The sequence below is a fragment of the Lucilia cuprina genome, chromosome 5 (genome assembly GCF_022045245.1).
Source record: "Lucilia cuprina isolate Lc7/37 chromosome 5, ASM2204524v1, whole genome shotgun sequence".
Classification (NCBI taxonomy): domain Eukaryota; kingdom Metazoa; phylum Arthropoda; class Insecta; order Diptera; family Calliphoridae; genus Lucilia; species Lucilia cuprina.
In genome coordinates, this window is record NC_060953.1 from 41,235,905 (window position 1) to 41,249,716 (window position 13,812).

The following is a 13,812-nucleotide window of genomic DNA, read 5'->3' on the forward strand; positions in this document are numbered from 1 at the left end:
AGTAATTCTGTCGAAAGCCCAGCAACAAGCACAAGCCTGACCGTCCTTAAAAAATAAAAACGATGACGCGAGAGTTGTTCCCCAACTCAGACCTGAATTACAACTGTTGTTGGTTTGTAGAAAAAAATTGATTCGTCTAGATTTGTGCTGCTTCTTTTTTTATTTTGACACATTTACAGTGATGTTAATGTATTGTTGATGAAAAAATTTAATTTTATTCAAAAAAATCGCTATAAACTGTTGAACTACCTTTTTTAATTATATTTCTGCAATTATCAGTTAAAACATCGTTTATTTTAAATAGAGTTTTTGAAATTTGAAGAAACTAAAAATACTTTTAATTATAAAAATTAAGATAGCATAAAAACTAAACATTTTATTTTGACACATTTACAGTGATGTTAATGTGTTGTTGATGAAAAAATTTAATTTTATTCAAAAAAATCGCTATAAACTGTTGAACTACCTTTTTTAATTATATTTCTGCAATTATCAGTTAAAACATCGTTTATTTTAAATAGAGTTTTTGAAATTTGAAGAAACTAAAAATACTTTTAATTATAAAAATTAAGATAGCATAAAAACTAAACATGTTTATAATTATTATATTTTTTTATAAATTCGCTGTCGCTAAAACGACAATACTACAACACCATATCGTAAAATGCATCTTCTTTATTGTGCTCATTCTACAGTGAGTTGATAGCACCAATAGGTTTCTGTCACAGATGAATGTAAACAAATATGTTTAAATAACGGTAAATACATGAGTTAAGTCATGCAGAATTTAAAAAAATAAAAAAATTATTAAATTAATTAAAAAATTAAAAATTCAATAAATATAACAGTAGATTTATAACAAAGCATTTCTTAAATAAGTTTTTATTTGAATTTAAATGTAACCTAATCTCTAATAAAGAGTAAAGTGCAAATCATTATATTATATATTATGATAATTTACAAAAAACATTCAAAAACATAAAATTCCTAGACATGGCTTTAGCACAGCCCCAACAGCAAAAGTCTACCATAAAGTCTAGTGATTCTTTAATAGTACCCCGTACTCCATACACCCATTGGATCCATTGTAACCGTTGCTATGAGCAATACATAAATAAGAAGCGCCACTTTTATTTGCTCGCTTGTGATCATGTGTGTTGTTTCGAATGTGTGGAAAATATCAGCGAAACCTTAATTAATGGTCCCCAAATATTTAAATGTCCATTGTGCAGTAGACAGACTAGGGCCTGTAAATTGGGCAATGAAATGCCGCCACACTTGAAGGAGTTATTTCATCCTGATCCCTCTCTCGATGGTTTGAATACATATCGTATAATAGCTTTTCAGGAGAAACATCAAAAGCGTTTTATGGATTATCTCGACAGACAAGTAAGTTGGATTTTATATGTACAAGTTTGTTATTCCTTTTGCCGTTTATACAATAAAATTTACGTACCCTGTAAGTTTATATCGTCATCCGATACGCAAAGGGCCCTTACTAAAAATTTTAATCTTCCGACCAAATTTAACTTTTTATACCCTACACCACTATAGTGGGGAGGGTATTATGCGTTTGTGCTGAAGTTTGTAACACCAAAAAATATTGGTCCTAGACCCACCTTAAAGTATACCAATCGGTTCAGAATCACTTTCTGAGTCGATTTGGCACATACTCTTCTTTTGGTTCAAGGACGTACGCTATTGAAAATGGTTGAAATCGGTCCATTATTTCTCCTAGCCCCAATACAACCGTACCCCCCGAATCGGGCCTTTAGGCTCACAATTACGTTAAATGTTTTATAATGTCAACAAAAATTAGTTTTATAGAACAATAAATGACAATACTAATTTTTATAGAGATCGGGTCTCATTTGACCCTAGCCCCCATACAAACTCCCCTTCAGAAAATGAGTTGAAGGTCAAAATTAACTTATAATTACTAATAAGACGATCAAAATCTACATAAATGACTTTGAAGTAGACGTAAATTCATTTACCAAAATTTATAAGGATAGGCCTATATTCTGTTTTTTGTCAACAATAAGTAAAAAATTTCACAATAAAATAAATTAAATGCTTTATATAAAAAAATTCACAATTTTAACTGACTGGTGTAGGGTATAATATGGTCGGCAATGTCCGACTATAAATTCTTACTTGTTTCTTTTAGTATAATACCATGCAAGATCGTAAAAAGGAAGTCATAAGAATTAAAGAATTGGCCAGGAAACATTATCAACAAATGGGAGAATTGAAAACAGAACGCAAACATTTGGAGAAACGGGTAATTGCTATAAAGCAACAACGCAAGGAAATGGAAGAAAATAGGTATTTAAGTGAACTAGAACTGAGATAGAGAAGTAGAACTAAACTAGAAATGACGTAGAACGTAACTAGAACTGAACTTAAACTAAACCTAAACTAAAGTAGATCTAAACTGGAACTGAACTACGTATAACCAAACTTTAATTAAAACTAAACTAGAACTGATTTAAAACTGAACTAGAGCTATAACTAAACTAAAATAGAACTGATATAGAGCAGAATTAGATCTGAATTATAACTGAGCCAGAACTGAACTAGAACTAACCGAGAACTGTACTAGAACTGAACTAGAACTAAAAGAGAACTGAACTAGAACTAAACTAGTATTGAACTACAACTGAACTAGAACTGAGATAGAATTGAAATAGAAATCACCTAGAAATTATATCTAGAACTGAACTAGAGATAAACTAGAACAAAATTGGAACTGAACTAGAGATAAACTAGAACAAAATTAGAACTGAACTAGAGCTAAACTAGAACTGGATAAGAACTAAACTAGAGCTAATATAGAACTGAACTAAAAATGCACTAAAACAATAACTGAACTAGAATAGAACTGAACTAAACTAGAGTAGAACTGAACTAGTACTAACTACAACTGGACTAAAATTAATCGGAAATAATTAAACTAGAACTGAACTTGAACTATAACTGAGGTAGAACTAAACTAGAATAAAACTAGATCTGAACTATGACTGAACTAGAACTGAACTAGAATCGAACTAGAATTGAACTAGAACTGAACTAAAACTGAAGAACTGAACTTCAACTGAAGTATAATTGATCTAAATTAGAACTAAATCTAATCCAGAACAGGTGTGCAGCATAATAAGATCTGATCTGATAACTAAATTAGAACTGAACTAGAATAAAACTGAACTAGAACAAAAGTAGAACTGGATAAAAAGCTGATCTAGAAATGAACTGTAATTGCACTACAACTATAAGCAAAACTGAACAAGAACTGAAGTAGAACAGAACTAGAACTGAACTAAATCTGAACTAGAATTCAACAAGAACTGAACAAAAACTTGAAATATATTGTAATTCTAATCTAAATAACTCTTTTTTTTAGGAAAAATAAAAGATGCAATTCTTCCGAGACCTCCAGTCATTCTTCAGGAGCTAAAATGCCAAAAACCCCACCATCTAAAAATGTCACCAGTGAAGGGATAACATCATTTTCTCATCACAGCAGTAGTAGTCATTCGTTTATGTTGTGAAAAACATTAAAAATTGTTTTTTTTTTTGTAATTTTAGTATGTGTTTTCTTTTTATTACTTGGTTTTTAATGAAATTAATTAAATTTTGTTGCTTTAAAAGTTCATTAATTTTTTCTCATTTTTAAAACTACTTAAAACTTTTTTAAAGTGTTTATAATATAGAAGTATGTAAGTTTGTTTGTTTTGTTTTTTTTTTATCTATAAAACTATAGAACTATTGAATTAAATACATACAAAAAAGAAGAATAAAATTAAAATAATAATATTAAATAAATTTTTTTATATTTAAAACTAAAAACTAAATTTAAATTCAATGAACACTTACAAAAAAAATTTGTTTTAATGTATTTTATTCAATATTTTGCAAACAATTAAGATTTAATTAAATATATTAAATTAAAATGAACTTAATTTCAATATGTTAAGGAAAAAAGGCGAAAAATCAACAAAAAAAGAACTAGAAAACAATTCAAATTATGAGAAAGGAAACGATAAAAATGAAGAATTTTGTGTTTGTTTGTTTGTTTGTTTGTTTAGAGAAAAGTTATATTCGATAGTTAGAGTTTGCTTTTGGAAATAATACTAAATAAATGACACCATTTGCAATTATTGTCACTAAAACTAGCCGGATTTAAAAAGAACTTTAAATCAATTTAAAAAAATATTTAATTAACATCTTAATAATCTATAAAAAGTTCTAAGAAAATAAAGGCGAGTTTTAAAATTGTATTTGTTAAAAGGAGTCGTTAGGTTAGGTTTTTAAATAAAAATATAAATTAAAATAATTCAGTTTAATTATAAATATATTATTAACATAATATTTAAATACAAAAAAAAAAAAAAATTGGTTTGGTTTGTTTTTTCTTCAATTTCATACACTTTGCAACTGTGTGTGTATGAATTTAGGATGCTATTGATGTTATGGACTTTAAGAAGATTGCATTTATGACGCTTTAGTTTAGAGTTTGGTTGTGTGTGTGTGTTTTTTTTAATTCAATTAACAGTCTTTTTCACATTATAGGGGGCTATCATGGCCTGGGGACTAGCAGCAACCACACTACTACCTAAAGTCGGCGGCGGCAGAGGAGGCGGAGGTTTATGTTGCTGATGATGAGGATGATGATGTTGTTGTGGATGCAATTGCGCATGCGGGTGAAGATTATGATGATGTTGATGCTGTTGCTGCTGGTGATGTTGGTGCTGATGATGTAACATGTGCTCTTTATCCTTAGAATGTGAATTACCCGGCATTGGCGGTGGTGGATGCATGGTGTGTGCTGCAGCAGGACCCATAAAGAAGCCGCTATTCATGGGCCTTTGACCATAGCCACCATGAAAACCAGGTGGTGGCTGTGGCATAGCTGCATAAGGTGAACCACCTCCATGTGTATTATAGCTATTATCGGCCGTCATACCTGGAGGCATTAAATTTGGTGGTGGCATATTATATTGTGGATGTCTCATGCCCGACATGCCGTGCGGTAAATTTGCCATATTTGGTGGTGGGTTTTGCATATGAGGCGGTACTGTGCTGGCTCTAGTTAAGGGTGAAGGTGGTAGACGCATGAAATTATTAATACGCATACCCACAAAACCTATAGGTGAAGGCGGATGTCTTATGGCCGGTCCATGTAAAGGAGACATTTGTGGTGATGTTTGAGTGGGTGCAAAATGTAAACTGCTGGGTTTATTTAACGTCATTAAGGGTGATTGCTGTGAGTTTGGACTTTCTCTTTTAGGATCTGCCAACATTTTGGGTGAATTCTGGGCATTTTCATTTCTACCCACACGATTTAAAGCTGCCAATGTAGTTAATTCCTTTTTAGTAGCTGCTGCACTACCTTGCAAATTAAGATTAGGCGAACGATTGGCAGCAATATTCGCTGTAGTCACAATACCTGCTGCAGGGGTACCAGCTCCGGGTGGTACACATTTTGGATTTAACAGTCTGGGTGGTATGGGTTTCTCCAATTGTGAAACATACATTGAGTGAACCACCGAATCGAAATGGAAATAAACCAAAGGTACTGGAGTTGGTGGCCTTAAATATATGGGTTGCTCTAGATTTGCCGGTGGCATTGTGGTGGGCGGTGGTGGTGGTGGTAATTTTTCTAAAGCTGCATCTATTTTCGGTTTGCGTAGCTTAAGTTTAAGCTTATCTTCTCCTAGCTCACGTGCGGCCGGCACATCAATGCCTCGCTTTTTACGCAGACGTAATACTTTTTTGCGTATTTTATATTCAATAAGTTTGCGATCTTCATCATCACTATCACGACTGGGATAAATGCCATCTTCAAAGTAGACCTTCTTCTTTTCAAGTTTGCTATAGAAAGGACATAAATAAAGAATGATAAAGATATAAGAACATTATTTCAATTTCGAGTTCAAATCCTATTAAAACAAGGACATTTTTTTTTAAATTAAATTTAAAATATAATACTTACTCGGTTTTCTCCGCTACCTCGGAACGTTTTAAAATGCTTCTCATTACATTTTCACCGCCACGATTTAGTTTCATTACGGCTGACTTAACATGACGATTATTGACTTCATCTTTCCAGGATATTGTAGAGGAAATTTTATCAATATGACTTTTAATACTGTCAGCCAAATTTGGTGAAGTTTTCAATTTTTGACTTTGTAGAGGAGATTGAGCAGTTTCCACATTTGAGGGTACAATTTCCAAAACATTACCCTTTTGGACAGCCACAGGAGCTTTTGGTAATTCTTTGAGCACTGGATTGCTGGGTTGATGCGACATATTGAAATCATTATAATAAAAATTGTTCGGTGGCAGTGGTGATGACGGTCCTGCCACACCACTATTTATGGTGGGTATATTGGAGTAAGCAGGAGAATGTGGCTGTTGCTGTAGATGTGGTGGCATGTTGGGATGATGGGGCTGAGTGGCATGTTGTAGGTTATGGGGGGTGGGTTGTGTTATACCATGATGTGACTCGTGTGTTGATGGCATGATTGGTACATATGGATTTGGATAATAACCCATATTATTAGCTGGATCTGTCATGGGTTGTGGTGGTATAGACATATAAGCTGCACCACCATATTGAGCATAGTTTGTGTAACCTTCATAACCAGCTGGTGGTGTATCGCTCCCAGTACCCGGTGCATTGAGTACAATATTTATGCGTGCATCCAATGATATGCGATTTGGTGAAACATTGTAATAGTACGATGAAGCTTGTGATGATACACCCGACGCCAAAGAGTCTGATCCATAGTACTGGGGATGTGGTGAAATGGAAGAGTGTCTTTCAAAACTATTATCACGTCTATATCTATGATCATCATATCTATGCGAGGGTGGAGAATCGGGAGATCTTGGCGATCGGGGTGAACGTGGTGATAAGGGAGATTGTGGTGAACGAGGAGAACGTGGAGATCTCGGTCTGCGCGGTGAAGCTGGAGATCGTGAACGTCTTGCGGAACTAGGTGAATCCGCTGGAGACATACTACGACGCATGGGCGGTGAAGGTGGTTTAAATGGCAGCGGTGATCTTGAGTAAGGATCTGGACTGTAGGAACGTCTTCTTGGTGGCGGAGTTCTGGGAGATCTAGGTCTTGCTTGTGGTGATCTGGAGCGTGAACCACGATGACGTGCAAACTTTTTGTAATGCGGTTGCAAATCCTGCTGCTGTCCTCGCTTGCGGCGGAAAGGGCTTCCCTCTTTAGCACGCCTGTTGCCAAATTGACGCAAAGGACTGCGAGAACGAGATCTCCTATTAGAAACACGAAATCTGCCACCAGCAGCTCCTCTTCGGGGCGGTGAACCATGACGTATACCACCACCCATTCCCCTACGTGGAGGACTTATCGATAAAGATCTGCCACGGCCTCTACGCTGAGGACTAAAACGATTTCTAGAAGACGATCTGCGATTGCGTTCTCTGTAATTGCTGGGTGATCTTGGCCTCTCACGACTGCCTGCATACACCGGTGAACGTCTATGACGATGAGAATCTCTAGTGCGTGATTCCTTTGACTCTTTAGTTTCCATCATGGGCTTAACTATGGCCACTTCTTTGACTGGTTTAACTAGCTTTTCAGTGAAATCTATTTCATCTTTATCCTCCAATGGCTTCTTTTCCGTTTCCTCATTTAGCGCTACATTAAATATGGCTGGTTTAGAGGGTAATTTCATGGGAGAAATTGTCAATTTAATGGCTTCACGATTAGCATCAAATATTTTATTGGGTTCTTCGGGAGGTGGCGGAGGTGGCAGTAGATCAAAATCACTGGTCGGTAAAGCGGGCACAAACTCTCCGACTGTTTTTGCAGCAACAGTAGTTGTGGGCTTTTCAGCGGCTGCCGTATTCTTGGCGTATTTCTGTAAAATGATTTTCTTTTCTTGCAAGAATAACATTTCCATTTTATGCAATTCCTCACTGATTTCATCATTGGAATCATAATTGGCCCTCATCATTTGTATGCGCGATAAGTTCGCTTCCAGATTTTTTAGTTTTTTGAAATCTTTGGCAACATCTGATTTAGGAGTTGATTTTTGAGAGATGGGTGTTGGTGGAGTTTGTGTTATAAACAAATTCTTTTGTAGAGGCGAAGGAGACGGTGTTCGAGGTTCCCTTTCAACTATGGGAGATTTCGTGGTAATGGTTTCCATACCTTTGGAGTTGTTATCCACAACTGGAGAACTTATAGATGTTAAATCTTCCTCAAGTTTAATTTTCTTTGTTAAATGTTTATCAGACTTGTTAAACTCATCACCATCATTGCTGTCATCCGATGAAGAATCTGATGAAGATGAGCTTGAAGAAGAATTTGTTTCCGACGATGATGAAGAAGAAGAGGAAGTTGTTGATGATGTTGAGGTGGATGACGTAGATAAAGGATCTTCACCTTGATTTTGTGTTTGATTTATTTCATCACATAAAACGTCTGCTTGTTGCGCATTATCCTCCTCATTTGTAGGTTTTTGTTCTTTATTATTCGATTTCATGTTGACTCCAGAAGCCTCTACACTTTTTATAAATTGATCATATAATTCCTGCATGCCAAACAGTTCAGGTTTTTTAGCCTCAAGACTGTCTTTAGCTTGTTTGCTATTCTCCTCTTGTAACTCTTTATGTTCTAAATCTACTGCAGGTTTTTTCAGCAAGTCCAATGGCGGTGTCAAAGGCAGTGTATCGACTTCAATTTTCTGTTCACTTTCTTTAGTTTTTGTCTCCGTTTCATTTTGTTTTTGCAATAACTCCTTCGGTGGACTGGGATTAACGTAACGTGTAACAAATGAATCCTCTTCTGTTATATCGGGTGAGGATTTTCTTGGTGTAGACATATCAGTGGGCATATTTGAATTCATATCAAGATCAACATCTTCATCATTTTCCCAATTATCCATATAATCATCGGTGTCGGGACTATCCTCCTTGTCACTAGGTGATTTAAGGTTTTTAAATGAATCATTGGTCTCGTCATCATCGCCCAAAATGAAATCGTCTTCATTGCCTTCTTCTGGAAACAGAAATTCAGTTTGGGTAAATGAAAGTGGTCTCTTTTTGGCGGCCGGCTTAACAGGTGATTTAGATTTCTTAGTTTCTTTTAGGGCAGCTTTATCTTGACCCCTATCCTGGCTTTTATTTGATTTAGGTGGTGGCGTTGTTGATTTCCCATCTACTGTAACAGTTTTATCATTTTGGTTACTTTTTGCTGTACTATCTTTTTCTTTGTCATTTTTACGTTTAGGCGATAAAGAACGTTTACGTTTAGTTTTTAGTTCTGGTGTCTTTTCTCTCTTTTTATCTTTACGTTCTCGATCCTTAGAGTTTAGCGAATCTAAAGATCCTTTTACATCCCGTTCGCCTGATTTTGAACGATTGAGTATAATTGAGACTGAACTACTGGCACTTATGCGACGTTTAGAAGATATTCTACTTGAACTGTAACCAGAACTATCGCCTCGTTTGTGATCCTTAGAAAGACGTCGTTTCGCTGTAAAATCACGTTCACGACTATGGGTGCGTGTACGGCGTCGCGAATCAATTTTGCCAAAGAATCTATCACGTGATATGGATCTTTTGAAGGGATTACGATATGTTGAGGAAACTTCTTTGCGTGTTTTATCTTTCTCATAATCCTTTTCACTATGATGCTTGTCTTTATCATAGCTTTTGGTTTTCTTCTCATCTTTCTTCTCTTCTTTGGATTTGTCTTTAGAAGAAATTGTTGATTTGTCCTTATGTTTAACATCCTTTCCCTCTCCCTGCTTAGAAGAATCTCGGGGTTTCTCTTTTTCTTTATCAAGATCTTTGGATGTTTTAATAGGTTCCTTATCCTTATAGGCCTTGGGTTTTTCTTTTGCTGTTGAACTCTCCTCCTTTTGAATTGTTGTTGTTATCTTTATTTTATTAGTTTCTTCTACGGTTTTTTGTTCCATGACTTTGTTTAATTCCCTTTCGGGTGTTGATTTTTCCTTTGTACTTTGATATTTTTGTGTTTTCTTCATTAACATTTCTTTAGCCGCTTCTATGGCCTCCAATTTGATATCATCTTGTTGTAATAGTTTATCTATACGTTTTTGTATTTCTAAAGCATTTTGTAATGAGGAAGATTTTTGCAATTTATTTTCACTTAAGGACGGCAAGGGTGGAGTAACATTACCCTCTTCTGCTGGTTTCTTTTGGGTTGGTTTTTTGTTTAATATCGAAATACCAGGAGTATGCGGGGGTGATTCAGCAAATATATCGAAGGCTGCTGGCAAATCACTTTTGTTAGCCACCTGGCTTTCTTTTGCTTTCTCTAGTACTTTTTCCACTCCTTCCTCTGTAGGTTCCACTTTTATAATTAAAGGTTTTACCTTTAGAGTTAAATCTTCTATTTTTAATTCAGTGGTTTCTATTTTTTCTTTTTTAATATTTTCCACTTTATTACGTATTTCTTCTTCATTGGGCATTTTTTCTTCCAGGGTTTTCTCTGGATACTGCTCTTTCTCTAACTTATCCCTCAAGTTCACATTTGTTGTTTCTGTATCTTCTGAAGAATGTTCTTGTTGCTGCTGCTGTGTGGGTGTTGATCTATTCGATGATCCATAGGATTTACGTATTTTTTCAATTTTTCTTCTACTCGATTTATTTGATTTTTTCTTATGTTTTGCTGTTAGCGATGAAGTGGACAGGGATTTTCGATGCCTTTTTGATTTCTTAGCTTCTTTTGTTTTATGTTTTTTCGATTTTTTCTTTTCTTTCGAGAGTGATTTGTGCTTTTTGTCTTTTTTACGTATTTGTTCATGTTGATTATGTTTATAATCATCATCATCTTGTTTTTGCTCATTATCAGCTCTTGGACTGTCATCATTCCAATCTTCTTCTGATGGCTCTCGATTTGAACTGTGTGGTTTTGTGTCTGAATGAGCGTTATGGAATTTGTTGTATTTAAATGCATACGATAAGGTTGGTTTACATTTTGTCCATCTGTTTGAAAAAGAAAAGAAAATTTAAATGTTCATTAGAAACCAGAAGAAACATTTTGCTCATATTTCTATCTATCTATCTATCTATCTATCTATCTATCTATCTATCTATCTATCTATCTATCTATTTATCTATTTATCTATTTATCTATTTATCTATTAATCTATCTATATATCTATCTATCTATCTATCTATCTATCTATCTATCTATCTATCTATCTATCTATCTATCTATCTATCTATCTATCTATCTATCTATCTATCTATCTATCTATCTATCTATCTATCTATCTATCTATCTATCTATCTATCTATCTATCTATCTATCTATCTATCTATCTATCTATCTATCTATCTATCTATCTATCTATCTATCTATCTATCTATCTATCTATCTATCTATCTATCTATCTATCTATCTATCTATCTATCTATCTATATATCTATCTATCTAAATATGTATTGCTTCGTATAAAAATAAACTAATTAGTATTTAACAAAAAAATATGCAATAACTTACAGTAAATCCGAAGATGGTGGCAGTATAGGTGAATGACCACGATTAGGTGGCGGAGTATGGTGGTGATGATGATGACGTTGCTGAAGACCATGCGAACCATGAGGAACATTAAATTTAGGAGCTGCACCACCACTATTACCAACGCCTGCAAAAAAGGGTGGACGAAAACCTTGAAAGGGCATGCGACCACCACGCATACCACCACGACCTCTTGGTATAAAACCACCACCACGACCATGCGAAAAGTCAGGACGGGGACCACGCATAAAAGGATTCATCGGACGAAAACCACCCATAAATGCTTCGGTTAAAATATGAGGAGGCGGCAAATGTGGTGGATAACGTGTTGCTGGCATAGAAGGTATGGCAATGGCAGAATTTAATATATTGCCCTGTTTTTCGCTAACATGCTCATCATCATCTTCAGCACCGGAAGAACATAAACCTTCGCTTTCTTCCGATTCAGTGGCCTTTTTCATTTTACGCTTTTTACTTTGAGCTGTTTCAGTATTATCTTCATCGCCGCTTATTAAAGCCTTATCTGCTGCCTTTTGGGCTAAAGGGTTAAAAATTTAATTTTTTTATTTTTACTTTTTAAGATTGTACATATAACAAAAACACTTACCCTTTTTTAATTTCTTTAGTTTCTTACGCTCTTCTTTAGCTCTACGCTTACGCTCTAATTCCAAATCAGTTTCTCCTGATTGCCTACGCTTTTCAGCCTCCAATTTACGTTTTTCTACCTCCTCTTTACGCCTCTTTGCATCTAATTCTAAAATTGCACGTACTTTTTCCTCACAAGCTTCCGCCTCCAATTGTGATACAGTTTTTAAAGCTTTAGCTAAAGTATCCTTGGCTAATTGTTTGGTCGGTGGTTCTGGTCGTTCCTGGGCCAACCGTGAAGGTGTATGTTCCTTAACCGTGGCTGGACTAGATCCAGGGGGAGGAGTTTTTACCTCTCCCGGTTCTAAACTACTGTCGCCACCTTGCATATCGTCTAAAAAACCAAATGACAATTTGACAACACCCTCTTCAGACACTTTAATGTCGTTTTTTCCGTTATTGCCAGCGGCCACCACATTCACGACCTCCAAATCGACCGCACTGCTGCTGATATTAGTGTCGGCGGCCACTTCTGCTGCATTCTCTACAAAAACGCTGTCGAAATCTTTTGTGACCGATTCCGTCATGTAGTTTTCTTTATATTAATAACAATTTCTTATCTTTTTAAACCTTTACTTATTATTATTAGTACTTAAAACAAAAAATCATCGCTTTTCAACTTACACAATTCACTATTTTATCATTTTTTTTATTTTTCTGTATTTTTTCATGTGTATTTTGTTTTAATTTTGTTCATTCAATGCTTGAGTGTTCCAACCACACTACACACATTTAGTAATAGTTATTGCTTATTTATCATCAACCTCATCATCGTGATCACCATCATCATCATTATCATCTTCACCTCAATATGTACAATATAAATTTTCCAAGTGCACAAAATATACGGAGTGTAGTTGTGTGTCTCGACCAGTGTGGTTACAAAAAAAAAATCAATCAATTATGTAGCAGTAGAGAGTAGACCGTGCACGAGTTAGAGAATTTTTCAATAGCAATTTTTAGTGCCTAAATCACAGTTTTCTAATAAAATTTCATATTTCAAGTGTAATTAAGATTGTAAATTTCATTTTTCTATAAAATTTATGTTATTTAATAGGGTTTTTGGGGATGATATTGTAATTTGAAAACTTATCAAAATTAATCGCGTCTAAAAAATTTCTGCTACTTTTAATGATTCTTCTTCTTTTTTTATGTGCATGTATAGAAAAGCAACAACAAATAAAAAGACCCCAATTGTCATATTATAATATATACTAAAGCTTGATGTTGTGAAATACCGTATTAGGCATACTTTTAGGATGAAAAAAATATATGGTATTATAGATCATATACATAAGCTAAATGTTATGATTTAAACATTATTGCCTTATTTTAGGAGAAAAAACAATTTGTAAAAGAGTGTAATAACCCCAAAGATCAGATTTTATTCCTCAGATTGGTTTTTATATATTTTTTTCATATACAAGCACTAAACTGTAACGTTGTTTCTGGTTTTATCGATCACAAACAACGATCACATATATAATGTATATAAAGATATCATGTATTTTTTTCCATAGTTAAAAAACATGTCATCATACATTGTTTTAATGCATTATGCATAAATAACAAAAATAATTAAAACAAACTTTTGACAAATTTTTGTAACGTAATTTATATTCATAATTAAAAA

General features: G+C 34.5%; 2 protein-coding genes across 3 annotated transcripts; one reads left to right on the forward strand and one right to left on the reverse strand.

The window, feature by feature from the left end:
* Positions 1-720: 720 nt before the first annotated feature.
* LOC111676685 (RING finger protein vilya) lies at positions 721-3,582 on the forward strand. The gene is made up of 3 exons (XM_023437655.2): positions 721-1,389; positions 2,171-2,328; positions 3,404-3,582. The coding sequence occupies exons 1-3, from the start codon at positions 994-996 to the stop codon at positions 3,549-3,551; spliced, it is 702 nt and encodes a 233-aa protein (XP_023293423.2). The 5' UTR covers positions 721-993; the 3' UTR covers positions 3,552-3,582.
* A 370-nt stretch (positions 3,583-3,952) lies between these two features.
* Positions 3,953-13,324, reverse strand: LOC111676687 (serine/arginine repetitive matrix protein 2). 2 transcript variants are annotated; one of them, XM_046953358.1, is made up of 5 exons: positions 12,804-13,324; positions 12,142-12,684; positions 11,517-12,072; positions 5,996-10,996; positions 3,953-5,874 (listed from the first exon to the last, which is right to left on the reverse strand). In XM_046953358.1, the coding sequence occupies exons 2-5, from the start codon at positions 12,506-12,508 to the stop codon at positions 4,545-4,547; spliced, it is 7,254 nt and encodes a 2,417-aa protein (XP_046809314.1). In that variant the 5' UTR covers positions 12,509-12,684; positions 12,804-13,324; the 3' UTR covers positions 3,953-4,544. The 2 variants fall into 2 exon arrangements, with proteins under 2 accessions (XP_046809314.1, XP_023293425.2); XM_023437657.2 differs by having other exon boundaries at positions 12,142-13,324.
* Between the last annotated feature and the right edge of the window lie 488 nt (positions 13,325-13,812).

What these genes read in the sequence shown, in the direction of transcription:
- LOC111676685 (XM_023437655.2), top strand. Translation starts at nt 994, where the DNA reads ATGGCTTTAGCACAGCCCCAACAGCAAAAGTCTACCATAAAGTCTAGT. An exon ending in TGGATTATCTCGACAGACAA is followed by an intron (nt 1,390 to 2,170) that starts GTAAGTTGGATT and finishes TGTTTCTTTTAG; the next exon opens with TATAATACCATGCAAGATCG. An exon ending in AAGGAAATGGAAGAAAATAG is followed by an intron (nt 2,329 to 3,403) that starts GTATTTAAGTGA and finishes TCTTTTTTTTAG; the next exon opens with GAAAAATAAAAGATGCAATT.
- LOC111676687 (XM_023437657.2), bottom strand. Translation starts at nt 12,706, where the DNA reads ATGACGGAATCGGTCACAAAAGATTTCGACAGCGTTTTTGTAGAGAAT. An exon ending in ACTAAAGAAATTAAAAAAGG is followed by an intron (nt 12,073 to 12,141) that starts GTAAGTGTTTTT and finishes TTAACCCTTTAG; the next exon opens with CCCAAAAGGCAGCAGATAAG. An exon ending in CCACCATCTTCGGATTTACT is followed by an intron (nt 10,997 to 11,516) that starts GTAAGTTATTGC and finishes TTTTTCAAACAG; the next exon opens with ATGGACAAAATGTAAACCAA.